Source organism: Odontesthes bonariensis, chromosome 24, assembly GCF_027942865.1.
Source record: "Odontesthes bonariensis isolate fOdoBon6 chromosome 24, fOdoBon6.hap1, whole genome shotgun sequence".
NCBI classification, from domain to species: Eukaryota; Metazoa; Chordata; class Actinopteri; order Atheriniformes; family Atherinopsidae; genus Odontesthes; species Odontesthes bonariensis.
Window position 1 is genome coordinate 31,537,270 of NC_134529.1, and position 27,898 is coordinate 31,565,167.

General features: G+C 43.3%; 1 protein-coding gene across 4 annotated transcripts in view; it reads right to left on the reverse strand.

Moving 5' to 3' along the window:
* Positions 1 to 4,067: 4,067 nt before the first annotated feature.
* Positions 4,068 to 27,898, reverse strand: part of tab2 (TGF-beta activated kinase 1 (MAP3K7) binding protein 2) — a 57,766-nt gene continuing 33,935 nt past the window's right edge. For 2 of the 4 annotated variants that reach the window (XM_075458520.1, XM_075458521.1), the window contains exons 3-7: positions 26,055 to 27,681; positions 11,517 to 11,677; positions 10,821 to 10,914; positions 8,993 to 9,088; positions 4,069 to 6,101 (exon numbers count right to left, since the gene is read on the reverse strand). In XM_075458520.1, coding sequence (XP_075314635.1) covers positions 5,962 to 6,101; positions 8,993 to 9,088; positions 10,821 to 10,914; positions 11,517 to 11,677; positions 26,055 to 27,681 — 2,118 coding nt within the window. In that variant the 3' untranslated portion in view covers positions 4,069 to 5,961. Of the gene's footprint in view, positions 6,102 to 8,992; positions 9,089 to 10,820; positions 10,915 to 11,516; positions 11,678 to 26,054; positions 27,682 to 27,898 lie in introns of all 4 variants that reach the window. The other 2 variants (XM_075458522.1, XM_075458523.1) reach the window with 2 other exon arrangements.

Genomic DNA, 27,898 nt, shown 5'->3' on the forward strand with positions numbered 1-27,898 from the left:
ATTGTGTGGCTGTAAATCAATATAATGCCAAATAGACCATGCAGATGTGCCACTGCAGGCCCCACAGGACAAACTCCATCATGCATTGAAAGGTGACAGGTGAGTTTGTCAGACCCATGGGTATGGGGCGCCATTGGTAGAGGCGTCTGCCTGTTGTAGGGCTGTTTTATCTCTGTCTTCTTCAGCCACCTCAACCTGCCAAAAACCTATTTGAAAAATCCAAAGTACTGAACAAGGATGAGCTGGCCAGTGGGTCGAGGGTATCATCAACCTGTGGAAGTGGGTGTGAATTCAGTGAAATCTGTTACAGAGGAATTGATTTTCACTACATTGCTGAGATGGAGAAAAGAGCAACATAAACTAGAACATTTTTGAAGAAATTTGGATGGGTGCCAATCTACTGCCCGCCCTATCAACAAACCCTTTAGTTCAGTTGAAGTTGAGAGTCTCCTGTCACATATAAACTTTGAATGAGGTCTCTGTGATGCTGTATGGCTGAGTTATGAGAATTCCAAAATAAGACAGGTTTTGGCATTTTTGGCTCGTTAAGTCCTTTTCAATCGATTTTGCAAGGCCCAAAATGGAGAAGACATGTCTGCTGAAGACAGTTATGTCATTTTTATCAAGGTCCTATTTAAATTACAGCTTTTATGGCATTTTCAAAATGCATTTTGGAGCCTCGTTAAGTGCTTTTCAATGCATTTTCCCATTACATTGTGGGCATTTTCAAAATGCCTCTGCAAGGCCCAAAATGGGTCCACCTTGGCATCCATCTAGGCTCTGCCCTGGATTTACAGTTGATGAGTCGCTCACGGTGCAGCCGACCCGTGACGTCAAAATGGAAGGGGGACCCACATCAAATATTCGGGCTGTGCCCGGCCGAACCCCATGGGCACAAGCCCGGCCACCAGGCGCTCGCTGCCGGGCCCCACCAATTCAATTCAATTCAATTCATTTTTATTTATATAGCGCCAAATACAACAAATGTCATCTCAAGGCACTTAGATAGTAAGTCCAATTCAAGCCAATTGGAATTCAATTAATTAATAATAATCATAATTCATAAAATAATCCAATTCGTTCATATAGAGCCAATTCAAAAACAATTTCCTAGCTAAGAAAACCAACAGATTGCACTGAAAACTTTTTGTTTTTCGGTCCAATCTCCCGGCCTGAGCGTGCCTGAGGCGACTGTGGAGAGAAACGACTCCTTTTTAACAGGAAGAAACCTCTGGCAGAACCAGACTCAGGAAGGCTGGGGTTTGAGAAGACAGAAAGGGGGGGAGGGCCGCGGCGGCACTGTAACACCATTCAAAGGATATCTGTTGGAACAGGGAAACACGAGTTAATGACCACAATAATATCACATATACATAAAGAGACCTGGCCTGGCTCCAGGGGAAGGCCCCGGTGACCCGCGTCCGGGCAAAGGAAGACGTTGTCCAACTTTGTTTCGCTTCATAGAGGGTCTTCTGTTCTTTGTCTGGTCCCTCATCTAGGATCTGTTTGCCTTGGGTGACCCTACCAGGGGCTTAAAGCCCCGGGCAACATAGCTCCCAGACTCATTGGGGCACGCAAGCCCCCCGCCCCCACCACGGTAAGGTGACAGCTCATGGGGGAGTTTCGAAAAAAACGTTCAAAATTTATTTAATTTTTTTATTCTTAGTTTGATTTTGAGTATCTTAGCAGTTAGTAATAAAATACATAAATGCTGATATTAATATAAATCTTCTCCAGTGGCCATGGGGTCCAAGTTTCACTACTTCATAACACCTTGTACCATATGAGGAGGAAGATTTAGTGAAGCTCTTAAAAAAGGTAGAGATCAACATCATTTGGTTAATTATGGGACTGTTAACATAGTTCAGAATTTCAAATAGTGAACCATGAACATGAGCTAGTTTGTTTTAATCTATGTAAAGTAAACTTTGAACCAGTTTTTGTATCATCACTGATTTGAGCATGTTCAAATTTTAACCAGCAGAGGGCAATGCAGCCACAGACGTGCCCACACCGATTCAGTGAAACTCCTCATGCAGGAACAACCATCATTGTTCCAACTAGAGATTAATAACTTGAATCTTTTGCGCTTACTTCACTTTTGTTACATAAAATATGAACGCTGCTCATGAACACACTAATATGAACATGTTTGTGCACAACAATGGCCATCATTCATCAAAAACACACTATCTACCCCCTGCTTGAGCCATTTCCCCACCGCATGATGACTTTTAATCGGAACATTGGAAAGGGCAGTTTAGGATACAAAAAACTGGCAGCCTTTGTGATTTCCCGCCAACCTATTTGATATGTTATAAAATGACCCGTGAACACCATATATCTAACAGTTTCTATCTGCATCATAGGTCCAAATGGAAAATAATAGAAATCTCCTGAGACTTCCCTAGTGAAAAATGATACAGATTACCACTGGCACCACTGCTGCCTTCACCTCCCACATCTTTTCAACTTCCTCCTTCAGCCCTTGGTATATTTTGAATTTTGACTACCAAAATGTCCAATTGGTCAGCCATCACCTGTTTATCAGTCTGGATGGATGGGGAAGTCTCACAGGATCTTAGCTCTGTCATTCTCCACTACCTTTGGAGGCATCTCCCACTTTGACTTTGGGACTTCCAAACCACACTCAGCTCAGATGTTCCTGCACACTATTCCTGCCTCTAGGTTATGGCACTCCATGTATGCCGTACCTGCCTGCATCTTACACCCTGCTACTATGTGTTGGCCTCTTTGCACAGCCTGTACCTGGGCTCCTGTCTGGTGTGGTAGACCAGGGCCCCTAATGCTCTGGTGCTCAGGGCCTGTTCCTGAGCTGCCATTATTAATGCCTCCATGCTGTCTTTCAGACCAGCCTTTTCTAGCCACTTCTTCAATCTGTCAGTGATACATGCCGTGCAGAGGCTTATCTTTCCATGATAGTTCCTCCTCTCCTGTCCAGGGTTTTAGCTGCCCAAGACATTCACTTTGCATTTAATCACTGGGGGCCATCTTCCTGATGCATTTCTATATTTATATTCGATATTTGTCGTTTCATCCTGGATGGTGGCTCTGACACCCACCCACCTCCCTTCCTTCACAGTGTGCAATCTCAGCGTGCATTGTGAGGCGTTTTCTTGTCTTGATATATGTGGCTCCCTCCTTCTTTTGGCATGTTATCGTACCAGCAGGGGGTATCTGATGACTTGCAGGGTATATGTGTTGATGGCTCAGACTTTGTTTTTCTCACTCAGCTGACCTGCCTCACTCTTTGTAGTTACTTGGTTGTGGCTGACTTCCTTATGGTCTCATCAGTTACTCTTTGCCTATTGGATCCTAAAGTATTTGCAACTGTCCTGAACATCTGTTGTGGTGGTAGTTCAACTCCTTCAGCTGTGATCAGCTTTCCTCTCACTTGGCCGCATGTATCTAGTCCGAATGGCATCTTGATGTCCTTCCTGAATATTTTACGGAGATGCATCTGTGAACTGATGTCTCGCTAAGTCCTGGCATACAGCTTGAAGTCGACCATGTAGAAGAGGTGGCTGATGGTTGTTCCACATCAGAACCGGTATCCAAAGCCACTCTATGGGGCTTCAGGCCTTTACAAAACAGCACCTCCTTGTTAGATACAGCACTTGATGTTAACTTGTGCAATTGGCTTAGAGCCGTCTTCCTCAGTCCCATTTAGGTCTTGATGAACTCTTGAAGGTATTCTTCTATCCATGTGTGTGGCATCAAGCAGTATGCTTTCCTGTAGTCAATCCAGGCGGTGAAGAAAGCCATACACCTGATTTTATAGTCTGGAGTGACAGTTCTGCCGATCAGTAGCTGATGTTTAGCTCCTCTGGTGTTACTTCATTTGTAAACTGGGTCATGTGTGCTGACGCTTCTTTGATGTATCGCTATAAGGGCCTTCTTTGAGCGCATGTAAAGAAACATTCATGTGGAATTGGGTGCCAGTATCTCCCCAGGTTGATCTCTACTACCATCTTCTAGAGAATAGATCCAAAATGTAACATCACAAAGGGCACAGCAACAACTTTCAGATTTTTTTATCTTTTATTTTTACAAATAACTTATCTGTTACAAAGACAGTTTTCCCAGCTAAAAATCAAAAAATACTTAAGATATCCAAATTACACCCCCCCCGCCCCCCAAATGAATAAAATATGAATAAACCGCCTCTTCACACCACGGTGCAGATTAAGCTGAAAACTGGTTTCTTTGGTTGGTAAAAGGAACAAGTATGACATAAGTGCTTAAGAGACCATAATTCATCTTCTACTTCTAAATGGGTTTACACATTAGTAAGAATTTGGTTTTTAAAATAGCACTTTGATGTTACAGAATAGATTGTCATTATTAATTCAAAGGCACTTATGGAAGGCAACAACAGTTCACAAATGTGGAAAAACAAAAACAAACCAAAAAAGAAACTACTCCACAGTTAAGGTAACTTAATGACAATAAGTAAACTTTAGAAGCACCCTCATCAATAAAAACTTTGGAGGATGGTCTTAGCCAGATAAAAACAAGAATATACAAAGTGGACCGTCATGTTGTGCTTGTATTTTCAGGGCGGTTTGTCTCCTTTTTTTTGGCTTTGCCTGCTTCCATGATGCAACACTTCTGACCTGTTGTGTAGAAGGCACGGGGCTCATAAAAGTAGCACGGAAGTATAAGAGCAAAATTCAACCAGAAGTCGACGGACTTTGATCTCTGACGGTTGCACAGAAACTTTAGAACCAATCGGCTGCTCCCAGAAGCACTTTGACATTTTCCTGATTCTGCTGGAAAATGAGTGTCACTTTGCACTGAGGTGGATTTGTCCCAACACATCAAATCCTACATTCCAGTTGTCAGATAAGATGGCAGTTTGTCATTTTGCTTTTTGACCCCCACCCCTAACAATCCCCAACTGATCCTGTTAAAGAAAACAAAATACGTTCTCCATCGCCTTTACACTTAACATCTACAGATCGTACACAGGAAACTCAGTAATTACACAAGCAATGAATGGGCCAGCAGACGTAGCTTCATGGTGACTGCAAGGGTTTAACTCCTCTTTCTGCAAGGCTTCAACTCTCACAGATATCAAGTAAAAAGCTTAAACAGGGAGCATGGTGCTTACTTGTTTGAAAGAAGACACAAAACAAGACAAAAAAAAGTTAATAAAGTCTATGAAGCTATACTTACAGGAAATACAAGTGATTCATAGTGTGAAGGAAAGGTATTTAAAGCACATTCTAAATTATGTACAGTAAAGAGCCTCCGTGTACTGTACACAAAGCATGCAACTTTTTTTTTTTAATCAATCACAACTGAGTAGACAGAAAAGAGGCGCTGAAGGGATGACAAGAGGCACCTTTTAGTGGCAGCAACGCTGGCTGTTCGCCCTTCTGCATCCTCAAGAAACAGCAAACTTGCAAGTCCACAAGTAGTCTGTTAGTTTCCCCTTCAGTGGCTGAACACAGACCCCCATCCCCAGGTCACACCATCCAAGAAGAAAGAACTAAAGTATTCAATCAGGAAACGGCACACTGACACGTGTGTGGTGTGCGCATGTTAAAGTGGGTGTTTGTGTGCCGTCACCCTGCAGGGCCACGCTCGTAATACTGTAAGTGGGAGCAGCGAGGGATCCCCGGCGGTAAAGTGTCGCCCACTGAGCAGAAAAGGGCCCACATGAGTCTCTAAGGTGAGGTATCATCCCATCTTTAGGAACAAAAACAAGCTGTAAATACTGTCCAGTCAAGCCTTCAGAGGACAGTGTTCTGCAAACCTTAGAGAGGAAGAAAGGAAAATATTATCGTGAAAAATCGGCTGTGTGATGCACAATGAATACGCTCCGTCCAATTAATCTAAAGACAGAAAGAAAACCAAAAAGGGGCTATGTCTTCTCCAGTCTGTTAGACGTCAGGCGGGCAGAGGAAGGGGCGGCACGCCACAGCCGCGCTGGGCTCAGAAGTGCCGTGGGAATTCACACTGTTCACAGCGGTTGAGGGCGGGGTGGTTGAGGAAGGTGCAGGCTGTGCAGCTCCACTGCGTGCCCTCATCTTCCTCCTGGTCTGCAGTGGGCTTCACAGTCTTACTGCCCGGCCCTGGGAACAAGAGCAAGGCAGTCAGTGTGAGATGCAACATGGGACAACCAGTGTCATAAGGTGTCAACATCAACAACCTAGTTGCTGTGAAAAGTGTCAACATTAGGGGTGTCCCGATCAGGTTTTTTAGCCCCCCCCGAGTCCGAGTCATTTGATTTTGAGTATCTGCCGATACCGAGTCCCGATCCGATACTTCTACAGTACATTAAAAAAAAAATGAAGAACGGCGAAGAAACAGATCCGGGATGTCCCTGATTCTTTATTTTATTCACTTATTTGATCATTTAACTAATTTAATTAGTTTTATCGTTCGAAGTCTTTATCAGTTTTATTAATTTAATCATTTAATTAATCAAGTAATAAACAAATTCTTCACATGGTAATTTAGTGCAACAATGTCTAATATAAAAACCAGCAGCAGCTCAACCTGAAATAGCTGCAGGCATGGAAACAAATAAGCAGATAAAAGTACCACAGTGTTAGAAAGTAAGGCCAGTAATGTGCTTTAACTCCACTCCTAATTCTTCCTCTCCTCCTCTGGCTGCACAGAAGGAAATGTACGTTTTTCTGGATGAAAACCAACATCTCTACCTTGTTATTGTCCTTTGATTATTGTCCTTGGTGACTTTAACAAAGGAAATCTCACTCATGAACTTCCTAAATATAGACAGCTTATTAAATGCCCGACCAGACAGGAGAATATTCTGGATGACTGCTACACCACAGTCAGGGATGCTTATCCCGCCGTCCCCCGTTCTGCACTGGCCCACTCTGACCATCACCGTCATGGTCCACGTCATGGTCTGATTCCTGCTTCCAGGCAGAAACTAAAGCTCTGCTAACCTGGAGTGAGGACATCAGGGAAGTGGAGCAGTGAGGCCGTGTTTGGACTCTACTGGCTGGGATGTGTTCAGGACTGCTCCCAGCAGTCTGGATGAGTACACAGAGGCTGTGACATCATACATCAGCTTCTGTGAGGACTGCTGTGTTCCATCACGCACCAGGGCGAGTTACAACAGCGACTAAACCTGGTTCACAGCCAAACTCAGAAGGTTAAGGTTGGATAAGGAGGCGGCCTTCAGGAGTGGGGACAAAGAACGATTCAAAGAGGCCAAGTACGAGTTCATCAATTCATTGTAATCATACATATATGATATTACTTTCCTGTTTCTTGATATGCTAAAGTCAAGCCATATGACTGCAGGTGATGTTATCAGATATGTGACAGTACTCAGTCATGTTCGCTGAGTGGCGGAAAGACTCTTTCTGTAGAATGGAGAAAAGCTGTTGTTTAGAGACTTTTCCATTGCCAGTAAAGAGCAAACAGCCAAATGGATTCCTGTAATTCATCATCACCAGGACAGCTGGAATCACGGCTCAGAAATATGGATTAGTAGTGAATATTTCTCGTGTCCACCATGTTGGATTTTTCTTATCATCATTGTACGATATTTTAACAAACCTCGAGGGGCTATTTAGCGTGTCCCAAACATAATTGGTGTAACTACATTTGATGGAAAGCAGTGCTGCTTCTGGACGAGTCCGCCTACAGGTGGGAGGCTGACCATCTGGGACCTGGTGCAGGGAGAACCACCTGGAGCTCAACGCGCTAAAGTGCAGATGGGTGTGGACTTCAGGAAGAACTCAGCCTCGCCTACCCCATCACCCTCTGTGACTCCCCAGTCCACACTGTGGAGTCTTTCCGCTTCCTGGGAACCATCATCTCCCAGGACCTCAAGGTGGAGCTGAACATCAGGAAAGCCCAGCAGAGGATGTAGTTCCTGCGGCAGCTGAAGAAATTCACCCTGCCAAGGACAGTGATGGTGCACTTCTACTCCTCCATCATTGAGTCCATCATCACCTCCTCCATCCCCATCTGGTACGCTGCTGCCACCGCCAAGGACAAGGGCAGACTGCAGCGTCATTCGGTCTGCAGAGAAGGTGATTGGCTGCAATCTTCCATCTCTCCAGGACCTGTACGCCTCCAGGACGCTGAGGCAGACAGGGAGGATCTTGACTGATCCCTCCCACCCCAGTCACAAACTCTTTCAGACACTCCCCTCTGGCAGGAGGCTGCGGTCATTCAGGACCAAAACCTCACGCCACAAGAACGGTTTCTTTCCATCCGCTACTGGCCTTACCAACAAGGTCCGGAGCCCCCCCCTGACACTGACTCTCTCCCTCTCCCCCAGACCTACAAGCTACATTAACATAGCATCTTCAAACCCTCTGTGTTACATTAACGCATAGTCTATATTGTATATATATATCTAGATTCTGTATACATATCTATATTGTTAGCCAACTACACCAAGTCAAATTCCTTGTAAGTGAAAACCTACTTGGCAATAAACCGATTGTCAGGTGTGAGCCTGTTCCTGTTCTCATCAAGGATGTTAGCCATGTCCTTCCCACCTCTTGAAATCCCAAGTGTGCATATCTCACAGTTTGCAATCGCAACGTTTTTGTCCTCCATTTTAAATTTTTTTAAAAATAAAAAATAATGAGAATAAATATACATATATAGATAGGCTACATATCCGATCCCTGATCGCGATGTACGGTCCGATTCCGGTCGAGTCTGAAACCATGTGATCGGCCCCGATTTCCGATCACATGATCGGATCGGGACATCCCTAGTCAACATGCAAGGTTTTCTGCAGGGTTGACATTACATTTCACACTTTAAAAGACATTTTTAAAGTGTGAAACTAGAAACAGAGCATCTGGAAGACTAAACAGGAGATAAGGCTGATGAACTCAGACGGGCCTGAAATCACAATTGATTCAATTCAGTCTGAATTGAATTGAATATCAATGATGGTGAATAATCCCAGGATGTCCCCTATGAAGAGAGACAGGACCATGCAGACAGACCTTCTTAAACTTACCAATAGATAAAGTACCTTTGGGTTTTGGTGGGATAGGACCAAGGAATCCAATGTTGTCATAAAAATTATGGATTACACTGGGGTTTAAGTGTGGTCCTGTACACAGATGAAGACAGAAGGAATCATGGTTTACATTCGAATGCAAAGAGCTCTGAATACAAATGTAAAGATTTAAAACACAGTGGAGCAATAATGCTATGATGATGGTACATGCATGCGCCTAGCATCATTTACAGCTCCAATGTCACAAATGAAAGTGAGAAAATACATCAAAATCACTTTTTTTTCCCCTACATGCAGCTTTAACTAACAGCTGACAGCCATCAGCTATCCTGATCAGATGCTGGATCAGCACTTCCAACAGCTTTTTCTCCTGCTTCTTGTCCTCATGTCCACAGCGCTTTTAACAAAAATGAAGAGAATCAATTCTGTCACAATCCCTTTGGTATGTCTGAATTGATCAGCCATTAATTGTAAACATCAGCAACACTTGTGTACAACTAAATGATGCTTCTTACATAAGACAAGAAAAATACATATTTAAAGCAGACATATTCTAGCTGGCAGTTTCCTGAGGTCTGTGACATGCTTTGGTCAAGCGAACACAGCAGCTCCCTTTTCTGCCATTGGTTTACACTTGTGTTCAGTCAGATCATTTTAGGGCGAGCAGTCACCCCGTCTCCCTCAGGTTCAGATCTGTCCGGAGCATGTTATCACAGAATGAAAGAGCATCCAGTAAATAAGCTGAGAGTTCAGACCACACACCAAACTGTTAAAGCCCCGCGGTGTGGAGGGACTGCTGGCGGGGTAATACCACCCGCTGTGTCACAAGTCTTCTGTTTTTAGTGCCTAAGACCTGTTGCACTGACGGTGCATTCAATGACCGATGGGAAATTGGATTTTTAAACTTCAGGCTGGTCAGAAATAAAATAAAAGAACCCAGCAGTCAGATCACCTTGTTGGAATATAAATCAGCTCGTTTATTTCTTCAGTTAAGTGTACGATATGACCAATGATGAAATTTGATGTTAATGTCAAAACAAAGAGTTCCAACTTCTGATGTAAAGTGAAGGCAGCATCATCTGAAGTAGAAGTTAGTTGGAGATACAGAAGGAGGAGCCATGTTTCCCCTGAGAATCTGAATGGCTCACTGAATGCCACATTTTCACAGATATGGGACCCAGAACAAAATGTCAGTTTTAAGGTTAGTAGGCTTTTCATAATGTTTTGTTGGCTCATTAGCAGCTTGATTTTTGTGTCAGTTGTTCTGAGAAACAATATGAATAAGCTGCTTTGCATTCACCATAAAATCAAGAAAGGGTGCGCAGAGGGCGGAACGTGAGGCTGATCCACATGTGTACGCGTTCAGCTGCAAATCTCAATCTAAAAATGTGCAAACACACGTCTTTATCATCATTGTCCACTTTTTAGTGCACTGCATTTTTTTGTGTAGACACAAACCTTTAGTATGGATCCTATACACAGTTTGATTTTAAATAAAGCTTTTGTGAGAGATATACAGTGTTCTTCCTTCATGTGTGTTAGTTGGTTAGCCTGGGGCATGGAAGTACTACCATGGGGGTAATAAATCTCTTGTTACTCTTGAGCAACAGGAGGCAATTCAGGAAGAACTGGTAGTTAACAACACAATAGACGTACTTAACTGCGCCTGCTGAAGAGGATGTGAGCAGGCCTGACCGATATGGCTTACTGGTCACTTCATAGTGACAGAACACAAGGGAACAAACTGATTTCACATTGTAAATCCAAGATGTGAAAACGCAAAAGAATACTGAGCATTATATCAAAGACACACATAGAACCATACCGTTCGTTTGAAGGAGATCAATTTCTTTGCTGAGGCAGTCGATGTTGATCTGCAGTGACCTGTTTTTGCATCGTAACTGCTTCATTTCTTCAATCTGAAAAAGAGTAAGACAGAGAGGATTCTGTCAAAAAAACCTGAACATCCTGCTTTCAAGTCCCAATGGCCCACTGTAACAGACGGACTTAAGCCCACTCAAGGAGTTGCCTCAGTTTTACCAACACAGGACCAAGGAGCTGCTGATCTCAGCAACATAGGCCAATTAAGGTCCAGCAGCCACTTCTCTGTCTGTTGACTCAAACTAACATCTCCCTCAACCTGTGCATCTGCATCAGAACCTGCAAGGGTTCAACATCCCTGCTCTAAGTGGAACCCCAACATCACATTGTGCAGAAAAAGAAGTACCATCTGCTTTGTTTTTTGGTTTGCGGCTCCATAATTAACTGCAAAGTAAATCTGAAGTAAACTGTTTGCGATATCATTCTGAAAATATAGAACAAAATCTTCCAAGTCAAAAACCCAGCTTCAGGTTACGGGACTCTGCTGTACTACGACCCTGACGAATGTGCAGTCTGACCCAGAGTCTTTTTATTGCCGTTCGGCCTCTTGTCTGGCAACAATTTTTTTTTTGACAAATGATAGGTTTAGCAATAAACAGATGTTTATAATATGTGAATGTGAATTGATAATTGATCTTACTGAAGGAATTTGGGAGGCTGAGTTGGATCTCTCCAGCCTTCTTCTGGTCAGGTCATTCTCCATTTCGTTCACCTCCTCTTTTAGTTTCTCCAACTTCTTCTTCTTCATCTCCAACTCATGCCACAGTCTCTCCATTCGAGCTTTCTGATGCACTAACAATGCTGATAGAAGAGAGACAAAAGGAGACATTATCGCAACAGTTCCCTATGAGCTGTATAAACTAATGTGTATAAATACTGGAATAGCTAAATATTATTTTGTGTGATAAGTAATCAACATCAGAGAGAGAGATCCTCTTTTCTCATAGGTGTTGAACCCACATACATACATACATACATACATACATACATACATACATACATACATACATATATTGGATGTATCCGATACCAATATCTGAGGTTTCGTAAAGGCCAATACCGATCTGATACCGATACAGAAAAACATTGCGGAATTATGGTAACAAACGGTGAGTTTCATTGTGTGGAAAAGACTGGGATCATTCTTTGGTGCAAGGCAACATCAGACTTAACTTAAACATTTCTTTCCTATTTAAAAAAAAAAAAAATAATAAACAGATATAAATGTACTGAATTACTTATTTAACAATTGTGCACCAGTAAAACAACAAGCCAAGTGGCTAACGAAATGCCTCCCACCTGCCTGCCAAAATTGCATTAACTTGCTGCAAAAAATAGCTGCCCTGGAAGAAACGATATCTACACTTCACGAAATTAATGAGGGTGAGGAATTCTTGAGAATGGTGGAAGCCTCGCTCAACATCACAACGAACTGTACTTCTGAAACAGCTCCGAGTATGAACCCCCCATTAGCTGGAGACAACACAATTATAACTTTCGGACCGCGGACCCCAAAAAGCAGACAGCTTGAGGACACCATCCCATGGAACCCGGAAGAGGAACGACAAACATGCCCTAGTGCGCCCCCAAATCGTAAGAAACCGAAACCCAGACGATCATCAGCGAACATGAGACTGCAATTGATCAAGCAAGCTGCCGTGCACAGCTTACAGACTAGTTTCAAGTTTCAAGTCTTTTATTGTCAGATGCACAGAACAACAGAGTCGGACTGGGCACTGAAATTCTTAGGACAGCAACTACCATAACAAGACATAACATGCCGTAACATGACATGACATAAGTACTCTGACAATAACAATAAATAGGCAATATGGATACTGCAAAATATACATTTTATGCTAATTACTAGAGGAACGACCGGCGTTTTTCTCGAATGGCTCAAACATAAATAGTCAAGGAAAAAAAGCGCTGGCCACGAATATTCTCCGATATCTAAAACAATGACTACATACATGGCAAGGTTAATAATAATCAATTACATTTGTAAAGCACTTTCATTTCATACGGAATCTCAAAGTGCTATGCTGATGGTGGCAGACTACTGGATTGTAGCCACAGCTGCCCTGGGGCACACTGACGGAGGCGAGGCTGCCATGCACCGGCGCCATCGGCCCCTCCGACCACCACCAGCAGGTGGTCAACCTAACATGCATGATTTTTTGGACAGTGGGAGGAAGCCGGAGTACCCGGAGAGAACCCACGCATACACGGGGAGAACATGCAAACTCCACACAGAAAGGCCCCAGCTGGGTGTTGAACCTGGAACCTTCTTGCTGTGAGGCAACAGTGCTAACCACCACACCACCGTGCAGCCCCGGGTTGCCCCGGCGCTACCAGAATGGGGACAAAGCAAACTGAACAGCAAAAGATGCTTCATTCTCCAACGCAAGAAGTGAACAACCAGCTTCCCCCGCTGGAATTAAAGACATGAACCTAGGCAATATCACACGAGCATTTCGATAGAGACTTTAAAACAAAGACAATACAAATTATTTCAAACAGTCAACCACGCCCAAATTATCTGGAATCAAAACAACAAACCCAAGGGATTATTTGGTGGTCACCTCAACATTAGAAGCCTGCTCCCCAAAAAGGAGCAAATTGAAATGCTATTAACAGAATCCAACCTAGACTTCTTAGGATTAACCGAAACATGGTTAATCAAATCAAATCAAATTTATTTATATAGCACATTTCATGTACAAACAATTCAAAGTGCTTTACATAAAATAAAAGCATTGCAGCAGGGAGTGTAAGAAGCATTAAAAATACATAAAAGAATATAAAGAGAAACAAATAAAATAATTTAAATGAATTTAAAAACAAGCAACAGTCTAGATAAGTTAAAAGATATTTCATGCATAGACACATGAGAACAGAAATATCTTTAACCTGGATTTAAAAATGTCTACATATGTGACCTGATCCAGCAAAATGAGTCACAGTGACCCAAATGTCAAAATTGAGATTTTTGTACCAAAAGAAAGGAATGGAAATAAGCTTTAAAATGATACCATAGTCAAAGTCATACGTTGGATGGTTTTCAAAATATGGCCATTTGATTTATGATCTTCCACTCTCTTTTTACGATTGAAAACCTGAGAAAATTGCGTTTTTTTGCCCATTTTTTTGTTGATATCTTTCAAAATCCTGTGAATTTAAAGGGATAAACTCTTTATCTTAAATTTACCAAAGGCATTTGTACACATATAAAATGGCATTAAACCAGACTGAAGCCCAAATGATTAGAAAATATTTATTTTTGTTCCCACACACACTGCTTCACAGCTCGACATAGCCCTCGTCATCTCATTAATATCAGTCACAGGTTGCTCAATGACTTCATCGTCATCTTCCACGAGTGGCGAATTCTTGCTCCTTTTCCATATCCGAGTCTTCGACATCGCTGTCATTTTCTTCTTCAGAAGATATCACCTCAGCTCCAAAAAAACTAGCGCTAGCAAGTCTTGCTGTCCAGCAGCAGAGCTCAAATTGGACGCCACAAGAGAGTTTAAAGCTTTCGCGACTCTACTTTCTTTGGCGAATGACATTTTAAAACAAAAACACAGATCAACACACTACATTATACTACAGTACTACACGATACTAATATTGTAATAAGACGATGACTTTTTTGACTGACGAATATTGAGAGACTTTCTACAATTAGTTTAGGCTACACCAACACAGATAGCTAGTTTGACAGGAGTGATGGCTGGACCAATCGCGTGCACCAGTCACTCGAAACGTGACTTCCCGCCTATTGTGGGCCTTTGTGTCACTGTTTGTGTACATTTTTAAGCATTTTGACTGGTTTTATGAAGCGAGCAGAGATAGAGATGTTTCAGAGGTAAAGGGAAATCCTCAGAGGTATAGGAACGGTAGACGTTAACGGGAGAGGAGTCGATGAATTTGTTCAACCTGTTAAATTTTAACGCATTTAATACAACTTGCAAGTCAACTTGAATTGTCATTTACGTGCCTTTCCTCAATTATATGGACTATACCACTTTGGGAGATTGTTTTTTAATGTCTATTCTTTGAAATTAGCTTAAAAAAAAAAAAAAATTTTTTTTAATCCATTGTTTTTTCACATTATCTGCCCGTACCTCAAAATAGAATGTTGCGACTTCCGACTCATTTCGCCAGAGCGGGTCACATTTGGTGAAAGTTTAATCTCCACTGGCAGTTTGTTCCACTTGTTTGCAGCATAACAGCTAAATGCTGCTTCTCCATGTTTAGTCTGGACTATGTACTGGACCAGCTGACCTGAGTCCTTGGATCTAAGAGCTCTGCTGGGTTTATATTCTCTGAACATATCACAGATGTATTTTGGGCCTAAACCGTTCTGGGATTTGTAAACCATCAGCAGACTTTTAAAATCTATTCTGTGACTGACTGGAAGCCGGAGTAAAGATTTTAAAGCTGCTGTGATGTGTTCAGATCTCTCAGTCCAGGTTAAAACTCTAGCAGCAGCGTTCTGGATGAGCTGCAGATGTTTAATGCTCTTTTTGGGAAGTCCAGTTAAAAGAGCATTACAGTAATCGAGTCTACTGGAGATGAACGCGTGGATGAGTTTCTCCTGGTCTTTTTGGGAGAGGAAACCTTTAATTCTGTTGATGTTTCTGAGATGGTAAAAAGCTGCCTTGGTGACAGCTGCTGAAAGTCAGATCTGAGTCTATCAACACTCCGAGGTTACCAACTTGGTCAGTGATTGTAAGGTCCCGAGTCTCAAGATATTTACCAACGCTGACCCTCTTCTCTTTGCTTCCAAACAGAATGATCTCAGTTTTGTCTTCATTTAATTGTAGAAAATTCTCTCTCATCCAGGTGTTTACTTCCTCCAGACACTGACACAGTACGTCTGCTGGGCTGCAGTCGTCCAGTGACAGAGACACATAAAGTTGTGTATCATCTGCATAACTGTGATAATTGATGTTAAAATTCTGCAATATCTGACCCAAAGGGAGCATATACAAGTTAAACAGAAGAGGTCCAAGAATTGACCCCTGGGGGACTCCACAAGTCATGGCCACTCGCTCAGATTCATAGCTGCCAATTGTAACAAAATAACTCCGGCCTTCTAAGTAGGACCTGAACCAGTTAAGGACCGCTCCAGAAAGTCCAACCCAGTTTTCCAGCCTGTGCAACAGGATTCTATGATCTACAGTATCAAACGCAGCGCTGAGGTCCAACAGAACCAGGACTGAAACATTAGCAGAATCAGTATTCAACCTAATGTCGTTTAACACTTTGACCAGAGCTGTTTCAGTGCTGTGATGACGTCTGAAGCCTGATTGAAAGTTATCAAGACTTCCACTTTCATTCAGAAAGTCGTTGAGCTGGTTAAATACAACTTTCTCAATAATCTTAGATATAAAAGAGAGGTTAGAGACAGGTCTGTAGTTGTTCATCATAGAGGCGTCTAGAGTTCTCTTCTTTAGGAGTGGCTTAATGGCAGCTGTCTTTAGTGACTTGGGAAAAATGCCTGATGCCAGTGAGCTGGTAACTATTCGTAGGAGATCACTTTCTACTGAGGTAAAAACAGTTTTTAAAAAGTCGGATGGTATTATGTCCAGAGTGCAAGTTGTTGATTTCAGATGCCCAACTGTTTCTTCTAGGATTTTTTAATCTACAATATTGAATTGTGACATAACATCAGAGTTATGTCTAGGTTTTAGACACAGATTAGTTTTCTTGTTTGTCTGTGTTGCGTTAATGTTTTGTCTAATTGTTTTGATTTTTTGGCTAAAAAAGTTGGCAAATTCGTTGCATTTCTCTGTGGAGAGGAGGTCTGGGTTTGACTGTTTAGGAGGATTTGTGAGTTTTTCAACCATAGCAAACAGAGTTCGAGAATTGTTGACATTCTTATTAATCTTTTTAGATAAATGCAGCTGTCTGGACTTGCACAGCTCATTGTTATAACTACGCAGGCTTTCTTTGTACAGCTCATAGTGAAGCTGAAGCTTTGTTTTCCTCTATTTACGTTCAGCTTTCCTGCATTCTCTTTTCAGGTTTTTGACCGTAGTGGTGTTTCTCCATGGGGTTTTCTGTTTGATCAAGGTGCTCTTGATTCTTATCGGTGCAACAGCTTCCATTACATTAAAAATTTTTAAGTTGAAATGATCCAGCATTCCTTCAACCGACTCTGCGCTCAGTGTTTCCCACACATAGACTAATTCGTGGCGGTGCGCCACAGATTAATCACCGGCCGCCACATATTGCGTTTCGTTATTATTTTTTTTTAACGCTATTTAAAAAATACTCATATTCGTTAAGCTGCATTTCATTTCCCTGCTCTACCTCCGTCTCTCTGTCCCTCGCGTCTCTCTTGCATAGCCTACTCACACACACAGCCCCTCCCCTCCGTGCTTCCCTGGAAGCGTGGAAGCTTGCTAGCTTCAGCGTCGCGTTAGATTAGCTCAACCGAAAGAATTCACGAAAGGTTGGTATCACGCGCACCTTTATAAAATCACACATTAAAAAGTCCTATAAAAATATTTTATATTTTTAATACAATGTCGTCCCGTCCCGTCCCATAGCAAACAAGCGATTACGCCTTCTTTATAAAGTTAACTAGTCGCAAGTTTGCCGTAAAAAAAAAAAAAGTAGTTGGGTTTGTCGAGGTCAAAACGCTAGCAGCTGTGTATCAAATAAAGTAGGTTTTTTAAACTCTTACACTGAATGTTTGCCGCTTCAATCCAGATGAGTATTGAAAAATATTTTCCGCGATTGAAAGAGAGACGTGCGTGTTGATGATGAGGACCAGCTTGAACCGGAGGTATTAGTCTGAAACAGCTGAACAGTCCGACCAGTGTAATTAGCTATGTTATTAATTTGTTTACAATGAAGATGTGAAAATCTGCAGATAAGCCGCACCTGTGTCACCCACCGTGACACAGGTGTCACACATCCTTACGTCCCCCATAATTTTCCTTGATGGAGAAATTATCCAGGTTCTTAAGTCCCAATGTGACATATAGCCTATGTCACATTACAGATCTCTGACAGTGGGGGGTGGTATTTTGGAAAAAAATTCTGAAATGGGTTCTATGTGGTCTATTTAGAATTTTAATTTAAGTAGAAATGGGTCTGGGTTCTTATGGGTTAATACAATAAAGTTCTGTGTGACCAATTATTAACGAAGGAATTATTTTGAAGAATTTTTTACCCCCCCGTGGCCCACCACCACCACACATTGCCTTCACATCTGTGTGAAACACTGGCGCTGATTGTTGGTAACATAGTTATGGCGTCCCTAAACTGACCACTTGTTTTCTCATTAATGTACCTCTTCTTAACCGAGAAGCTGGTTGTTTGAACATTCTGAGTGATCAATAAATCAAATAAAATACAAAAATGGTCAGACAAGGCCAAATCAATAACCACAACAGAAGAAATATCAACACCTTTAGAAATGACCAGGTCCAGAATGTGACCTGGAAGGTGGGTTGGTTCTGTTACATGTTGCCACAAACCAAACATGTCCAGCACAGAAGAAAATTCTTTGGCATTACCATCCGTCATATTATCTATGTGAATGTTAAAATCCCCGGTCAAGATAAAATGGATCAGTCAAAATAACAGACAATAATTCAGAAAAATCATCAATAAAACTTGCACAGTATCCTGGAGATCTGTAAATGATTAAGAACAGGATTTTAGGAACACCCTTTAAAATAAAACTCAGATATTCAAAAGAAGTGAAATCACCAAATGAGATCTCTTTACACTGGAATGTATCTTTAAATAAGGCAGCCTCCCCCCCACCTTTCCTCCCATTTCGGCATTTATCCATAAAACTAAAGTTTGGGGGGGCTGTTTCATTAAGAACAGTAGCACTTGTGCTCTCTGTTAACCATGTTTCTGTCAGAAAAAGAAAATCGAAATTGTGTGAAATTATGAAGTCATTAACTAACAGTGACTTATTGGACAGAGATCTAATATTAAGTAAGGCTAGCTTTGTGGACTTTACATCGGTCTCTGTTGTATTCTGAGTTGTACGTGGTACCGTTAACAGATTAGATAGATTCACCCAGCAGGTTGACTGTTTTCCATTCCTTCTTTTACTAACTAATACAGGAATCCTATTGGGTCCCAGCTTGTTCTCAGAACAGCTGTCAGAAATCAGACTTCTATAGCAGGGACCCTGAACACATCATGACATGGTATCTTTGTTTTGAACTCTGGGTGTTGTGCTGCTCCTTGAACATCCTGCACATCCCCTTGTGTCCTGCTCTGCCAGGACAGATGATGTAAGAGGAGGAGGAGGGGGGGGGTGCCCTGCGTTTCTCGGTTGATGGTGGTCGCTGGAGTCCTGGCTGGGATAGAGACATCCTTTGGAGACCTTGGGTGATGTGGAGTAAAGGGTCTGGTGAGGAGGGAGGGCTGGGGGTTGTTTGCCTCGCTGCTGTGTCCTTCAGTCTAATCTGTACAGTCATGTTTGGGTTTACCGTCCCAACAGCATGACGTAAGTGTGCACCAAGTAATCTGCATCCAGTTCGATTGGGATGCACGCCATCAGGTCTGAAACGCTCCTTACATTTCCAAAAGATATTAAAGTTATCAATGAACTTAATCCCATGGGCGATGCATGCATTTGACAACCATGTGTTCAGGCCAAGAAGTCTGCTGAAAAGTTCAATTCCTTTACCCACAGTAGGAATGGGGCCAGAAATGGAGAGCCGGTGTGCTCCATAGTGACACAGTCTCTCAAACAGCAGAGAAAAGTCTTTCTTCAGGATCTCAGAGCCAGTCTTCCTTCTCAGAATATCAAAAGACCCTGTGTGGACAATGATCCTCGTGCCATCTGGATGAGTAGACAGAATGGTCGGCAAAATATCTATCACTTCCCTGACTGATGTATCAGAAAAAGTTATATTTTCCGTCTTTGCCATTCTGACATGCTGTGTTATAGAATCCCCGATTAGAATGTTGTCTATTCCTTTTTGTGTGGAGGTGTCGATCGCTTCTGTAGTCCTCACCTTGGTTGTGGGATTTGTGCTTCTCCTGATGATCTGGTTAGCCCTTGTCTGAGGTTTGGGGCCATTTACGCTGATGGTGTTAATGCCAGTAACACCATCAGAACTGGTCTCCATCCCTGGTTTTAACATCTTTAGAAGAGACCGCAATTCCAGAGGTGGAGGTGTGATATTATTTCTACGTGACAACTTGATCTGCACACCAATCAATCTACCACAATGCACAATTGAATGTGTAGGAGTGCAAGTAAGACTCTCACACGAAATGAACATTAAAGGACAAGACCGTTTTTTTGACATTGGGCCCTTGATTTCACATTATAAGATGATGTTCTACTCACCCCTGCTTGTTGTTGGTAATTTGGAGCTGTTCCGAAGATATTCGAGAGGCGTCTGGCTGCTCTCTTGAGATATTCGGCCATGAAACGGTTTCCTATGGGCAATGTTATACAGGCATAAACTATGCTGTTTATAATTTATTAATTACTGTACACTAGCACTGATAACGTGGAGGTGCGTCGCTTACTTAAAAAAATCCGGGTTACTGTAATTTTGAATTTTTGTCGTAAAGTGGGTGTTACTGACGTCATCATCGTGCTACTACCACAGACAGCCCACAGACCCACTTTACAACAAAAATTCAACATTGCCCATAGGAAACCGTTTCATGGCCGAATATCTCAAGAGAGCAGCCAGACGCCTCTCGAATATCTTCGGAACAGCTCCAAATTACCAACAACAAGCAGGGGTGAGTAGAACATCATGTCATAATGTGAAATCAAGGGCCCAATGTCAAAAAAACGGTCTTGTCCTTTAATATTTTAACCCTCTACCGCCCACCAAACGAAAAGGACACCTTTTACAGCCAGATGTCCCAACTTATTAAGGAAATTAGTGGTAAGGAAACTATAATCCTAGGTGATTTCAACCTAAACTGGCTAGACAAAGCAAAGCGCAGTAAACTAAAAACTGCCTCCACTAAAGCAGGCTTCACACAATTGATTGAAAAGACCACAAGAATTACTAAGTCCTCGCAGACACCAATTGACCTAGTCCTCACCAACAAACCTGACCGAATTGTAAAAACATATAACCTGATTACTGGGGTGTCGGATCACAATCCAACACTGATGAACAGAAAACTTTCCAAAACCTGATATAAAAATACTAAGCAAAGCACCACTAAAAAATGCTTCGTCCCGAAGAGAGCACTGCAGGAAATAGACGAGGACATTAAACACGCAAAATGGGCAGACATTGAACACAGCGATTGTAACGGGACCAGTGACGCCATCCTCACGACCATTTCTGAACTCGTGATGTGCCGTGCGCGTAAGAGCGCACCCAAACGTAAACTAAAAAAGCTGCCATGGTTTAACGATGCGTTACTAATGATTATGAAGCAACGGGACACCGCGCTAAAAAAATACCTAAAAAGCCAGAAAAACACAGATAGACTAATTTTCAAAGAATTACGAAAGAAAACCACTAGACTTTTTAGGCACACCAGGCCAAACTATTTCTTAAAACTTATACGCGAAACAAAAGGGGACAGCAAGTCACTGTGGAGACAAATTGATAAACTGACAGGCAGAGAATCATCTAGAACACCCATCCACGTTAAAATTGAAGAAACAGTTGTTACAGACAATGTAGAAGTGGCAATAGCATTTAATGCCCATTTCATCAATAGAACATCAATGCAACCCACGTGAGCTGAGACATATCACAGAGCTGTCCCACTCCCCCCCACTCATCCTTAGTCCGATTAATCATGCTGCCACTCTGAAAATTCTCTCCTCACTCTCAAACTGAAAAGCAAAAGACATCTATGGGATAGACACCGTCGACCTAAAACGGAATCAACATAGCCTTGTGACCCCTATTAGGCAACTTATAAATTCGTCACTCACTGAAGGGATATTCCCCAACAACCTAAAAATAGGCGTAATTACCCCAATCCACAAGGGTGGATGTGCACTCGACATTAACAACTATCGATCCATTACTATCCTCCCGACACTCTCTAAAATAATTGAAAAAGCGGTAGCACAACAACTAATTCATCACCTAGAATCACAAAATCTGCTGCACCCCGCTCAATTTGGGTTCCGCCCCGCACACTCGACCGAAACAGTCTGCTGCTATTTAATAGAACACCTCAAAATGAGCCTTGACCAGGGAGGCGTCGTGGGCGCAGTCTTCATGGACCTAAGAAAGGCATTCGACATGGTTAACCATGGTGTTCTCTTAACCAAACAAACACAATTCAACCTGGCCCCCAGTGTCATGGACTGGTTTAGCTCATATCTAGCCACGCGCAAGCAATGTGTACAAATTAATGACACCAAGTCTGTACTCGCAGAAACTCATTCTGGTGTCCCACAGGGGTCAATATTAGGGCCACTGCTATTCAGCCTATACATTAATGACCTACCCTCAGTCTGCACCAACGCTAACATCCAGATGTACGTGGACGATACAATCGTATCCACACACGGCAAAGATGCTACTACTGTGGCAGAAACCCTAACCGAGGCGATGGACAATCGCCAACTGGTTAGACTCTTCCCGCCTAGCACTAAATGTTGGAAAAACAGTCTCCGTTTCCTTTTCGAAAGCAAGGCTAAGCCACCACCCGGTAGTCACAGTACGGGGGGAGACCATTAATGTGACAGAAGAGACTAAATACCTCTGTGTTGTCCTAGACTCCAATCTAAACTTTCGTAAACACATTAAGAAAATGACAAATGGTATCAAATACAGCCTGGTCACTTTTAAACATCAGAAACTCACTCTACAGGGAAGCAGCAATAACATTCTATCATGCAATGATTCTATCCTGCTTCATTTACTGTATAATGAGTTGATTCCAAGCTAGCATAACAACTATTAAACACCTAAAATCAGTTTACAAGCAAGCAATAAAAATACTGGCAAAGAAGCTCAAATCATATCACATCTGTCCCCTCCTAAAACAGTACGAGCTACTAGAAATTAGCCATCTATCAAAGCTGACCTAGCTATCAAATACTACACGGAGCTGCACCACCCCCACTCAAGCAGTTCATCCAGCCTGCCTCAGAACGTACAGTAAGAACAACCAGATCAGCTCTTCAGGGAAATTGAACCATCCCAAAAAGAAAAAGCGCTTTCGCACAAAACTGCTTCTCATATATAGCTATAAAAGAATGGAATGAACTCCCCCAACACATAAAGTCCTGCATAAACATCAAAGATTTCACCAAAAAATTAAAATACACCTATTATTAAAACAGACGTGCTCCCACTGATAATTAGGTTGTTTTTTAAAATCAGGCTTCTTAAAGACTTCTTTAAAGAAAGGAAAAAAATATATAATAATAATTAATCAAAATGTATAATTCGGAAATGAACAAATTAAAATTATTAAAATAGACCCACTGATAATTAGGTTGTTTTCAAATAAAGAAAGGAAAAAAAAAATGATAATAATTGTACTCCCTACCCCATCCCCCTTTAAGGACTACGGATGGAAAATAGCACAAATAGGTATTGCATGCTGTCCTTTAAATAAACTCATTCATCTCTGCTACATTTCCTACTTTCCAACAGTTTGTCAACTGCTCCACCAGAGAAAATAAAAGTTGGGATTTATTCTATGCAAATGTAAAATATGCATGCAGCTCCTCTGCCCATCCTCTACTGGGAAAATCCCACCACAATCTGGTTCTCCTCACCTTCAACTATGCACCCATTGTTCAGCAGCAACCTGTCACTGTACAAACTACAAAACATATCTCAGGAGGATGAAGAAGATCTGCAGGGATGCTTTGAGACCACAGACTGGAATGCAGTCTGTGAACCACATGGAGATAATATCAATGCCATAGGTGTGATTACATTAACTTCTCTGTGGAGGGTATTATTCCCACGAGGAGAGTGAGGAGCTTCCCCAATACAAAAAAAAAACCTGAATCACCAGTGACATGAAAAGGTTGCTAAACATCAAAAAGAAAGCCTCCATGGTAGAATACAGAGTTATTAAGAACTGTTCAAAACAGCTTAAAAAGAAGATGCCAAGGAGTTGGCGGGTCCAAATTGCACCTTCGACCCGCGTCGAGCAATGTGAACGCTTGGCGTGTTGGTGACCCATGTCGCCTGAAGCCGAGTTCAGGGGGTGTTGCCTAGTGGCAGAGCGTCACACGAAACACATAAAATGCTGGGCGTGTCCAATGACGTAGACACAAGCCATGCGTCGGAGGTAGGGTTAAATACACCTGTCTGCATCAAAATTGTCAAACAAACGATGGCGGGACACCTTGAGAACTCGTTTTTGCAATTGTATATGCAGTTCATGGAGATGTTACTTTACGGTACGTCTTGCTGCGTGGGAAACCGCGCTCTCCCATCTTTCTCGCCAGCCCTTCCAGCAGAGGTCCATCCTTCACCGTCCCCGACATGTGGCGGTAAATAACGTCCTCTGCTCGGGGGCTGAGGAGCTCGCGGACCTCCTTGTCTCCCCAGTTGGCCATCTTCAAAAATGTCTCGAACTTGATGTAGGCTAAAACAGAGTAAAACTTGTCCTCACCTGTCGCTGTTGTTCTGAATCTGTCTATTCTGTCTTTTAAACTCCTCACGTCAACGACGTGCTGTCGTTTATATGCGTCTGTTACAGTCAGCTGAGTTAGTGGCGTTGCTGCACGCTCCTTTTCTTTCTCTGCCTTAGCAGCAGCCAACTCCATAAACTCGGTAAACTCCTCAATGTGAGAAACTTTCAAATGTCTTATCACGTTCGTTGTGTTGAAATTCTTTTGTAGCATTCCTCCTCGAGGTATCTCCTTTGCACACACCTTGCAAACTGCAAATTCATTTTCGGACACACATTGTAAAACCATTTTCAGTGTTGATGTTTTTTTACTCTCCCCCTCCCTCCTCACCTGCCTGGCTTTCGATGTAGTGACTGCCACGCCCCTTAAGAGACCTGGGTCTGAGAAGTGGGAATGCATGACATGGCAGCGGTTTGTTGTTGTATTGTATGTATAACGTCATTTGATCGGCCTGTTTTGATCTACTTTGAGAACTCCGATCAAAACCGATAGGGGCACTGTCGGCCGATTGCGATCGGTTGCCGATCGATCGGTGCATCTCTACTAATAAGGGAGCAAAAAGGGAGTATGGTATTCCTCTTTGTGAGGAAACAAAGTGTCTTCCCTCCCTTCAGAAAGCAGCACAAACTGGCCCTAACCCCTAAGGGGTGAGAGGCCCCGATGCACAACTGTGCAAGTTGACAAATATCTGAGAGTGGGTAGTTTAACACAAAGACACGTCCTCGACTGGCAGCTGCACTGAATAGTACCCGTTAAACACCAGTGTGTGCAAAAGCCAAATCTCCGAACCGGCCAAAAAAATAAAGGAAAAACTGAGATGGGCAGAAGAGCACAGCCTAGAAGTGTTGTGGACAGAGGAGTCCAAGTTTGAAGTCTTTGGATCAAACGGAGGAACATTTGTGAGACCCAGAACAAATGAAAAGATAGGAAAACAGTGCTTAATACCATCATGGTGGAGGCAGCGGGATGGTCTGGGGTGCTTTGGAGGTGGTAAACTAGTAGATTAAGCGGAAGGGACTTTGAGGGATAGCCATCACAAAATTTTTCAACCCCATGCCATACCCTGTGGAAAGCACTTGATTGGCAACAATTTCATCCTACAACAGGATAAGGACCCAAAACACACCCCCAAAATCTGTCAGCAATATTCAAAGAATAAGCAGTCAGCCAGATCTCTGACTAATGGAGTGGCCAGCACAGTCTGCGGATTTGAACACTATTGAGCTGTTGTGGGAGCAGCTTGACCGTGTGATACGGAAGAAGACTCCTTCAAGCCAATCCATCTTTTGGGAGATGCTTCAGGAAGCCTGGGGTGGAATCTCATCTGAAAGATGGACAGCTAGAATGCCTAAGGTCTGCCAGGCTGTGTGTTTTCTTATGAAAGCAAAGTTTGAATAATTCAGTTATCACTTCCATTAAATATATATAGACACACTTAATTTATATACACACACACACACATAAAACCCTACCCCCCCCACCCTCTGAGACACACACACACACACACACACACACACACACACACACACACACAGAGTGAGAGATGATTCAAACACCAGCACAGAGATGATATCCAGCCCTGCTCACCTTGTGTGTATGCTGCATCATCGGAGCCCATGCTGAGTCTGCGAGTCTCACTCGGCTTCTCCTTGTGTGGCGACAGTGGGTCTGAGAGGTGCAGGGGCTCCGGCTCCACAAAGTGGTGGTCTGAGGGTAAGCTGAGGAGATTGTTGGGCTCAAACGTTGGGGATACGACTCCAGGGGACACAGCTGGAGGTTTATTTGGAGACACTGTGATTTTAAAAGTGTATTTGGTGTTGGGCTGAGTCACCACCACACGAGGCGAAGAAGCTGTTCCGCCAGCTCCCATAGAGGCACGGGACTTAGGTGGATGGTGGTGAATGTAGGCAGGGCCCATGCTCACTTGTCCCCCCAAGTTCCTGGCCCCTGAGGGCCCTTGTAAGGGAGTGTTGGCTGAGATGTAGACTGTGTTCCTTGCCCCACAAAACTTGGGTTGGGAGCGAGAGCCAGCTGAGGCCACGATAGCCTCCTCAGAGGGAGTGGTAGCAGCAGTAGGAGGGCTGGCAGAGATGAATACAGTGGGTTGGCTGCGGCTCAGACCTGGACCTCCGATGGACAGAGGGGTGGTGGGGACAGTTGACACTCCGGATGAAGAAGATGAAGAGGAGGGACAGGAGGAGGAGGTGGAAGATGAACGGGGCCCACTGCTTGTTCGCAACACAGCTGTGGAATTGCTCCTTTGAGGAGATTCAAGTTTGATCTCAATCTGATTCTTCCGTGGGCCAGTGGAGATGTTCTGAATGTTGTACTGGCTGATGGTAGACAGGGAGCCAGGCATGACGGAGGAGGAGGAGGAGGAAGAGGAAGGAGAGCAAGAAGAGACACCAGAGGAGGACGCCTGGCTTCCAGTATTAGGAATGGAGGGTGCCTGTGGATTTGTGGGGGAACTAATTGGCATGTAGACATGAGAGGTCTGTGAGGTATGTGAGGAGAACGGGTGCTGAGGAACAGACCACGGGCTAGATAGGGAGGAAGGATGGGAGATTTGGTAGATCTGCTGCTGGGGTTGAGAAGTGGGGCTGTACTGAGGCCTGCCTCCGTGCTGCTGGGTCTGCCAGGTCGTACCAGGCTGGCTGACATAGGGACGAATGTAAATGGAGTTACCCTGAGGACTGCTTAGGCCCGACGGCGGCCCACCGCGTATGTGCAAAGAAGTAGGCGTGCTGCGGCCTGTCGGAAGATTAGGGGCTAATGTCACGGTGATGGGGTTGAATCGTGGCGTATGCTGGGAACCAATAGTTGTTCCCTTTACACCAAGAGGGTAGAGTCCTAGGTGTTGTGGAGGCTGAGGTTTACGCGTGGGCTCCATCACTCCAAAAACATTGAGAGAGGAGGGAACCTGCACTGGGGCTGACTGGGGCTCCTGCTGGAAGAAGTCGCTGTTAGTGGCCTGGCCTGTCTGGAGGGGCCCGTCACTCATGCTGTGGGCCAGAGTCCGACTGCCGTTCATTCTCAGGCTGTCGCGAACTGTAGCCACATGCACATTTTGAGACGGCAAGTCCAGGTTCAGCTGGGTCATGTGATTACGGAGCCTGGTGAAGCTGGGGTCTTCAGAAAAACCTTCTTCGCTGTAAAGGTAGCCCGGACTGACCTGGGACAAGTATTCACAGCAGGCGTCTAAATTGTTGTTGTTCTGCAACACAGACAGAGAGGACATAAACTTATATTTCAGACTTAGAAGAATAACTTTTACACCGTGCATCAAACCATAATAAAACCATCCTGAACTACGCTCTGTACTCGTTAACAGATCGAACATGATGGATTCTGTTTTGATACCAGCAAACATTAGGAAACACACCCACCAGCTAAATCTATCGCATTACCCATTTCAAGGTATTGCACTAGCT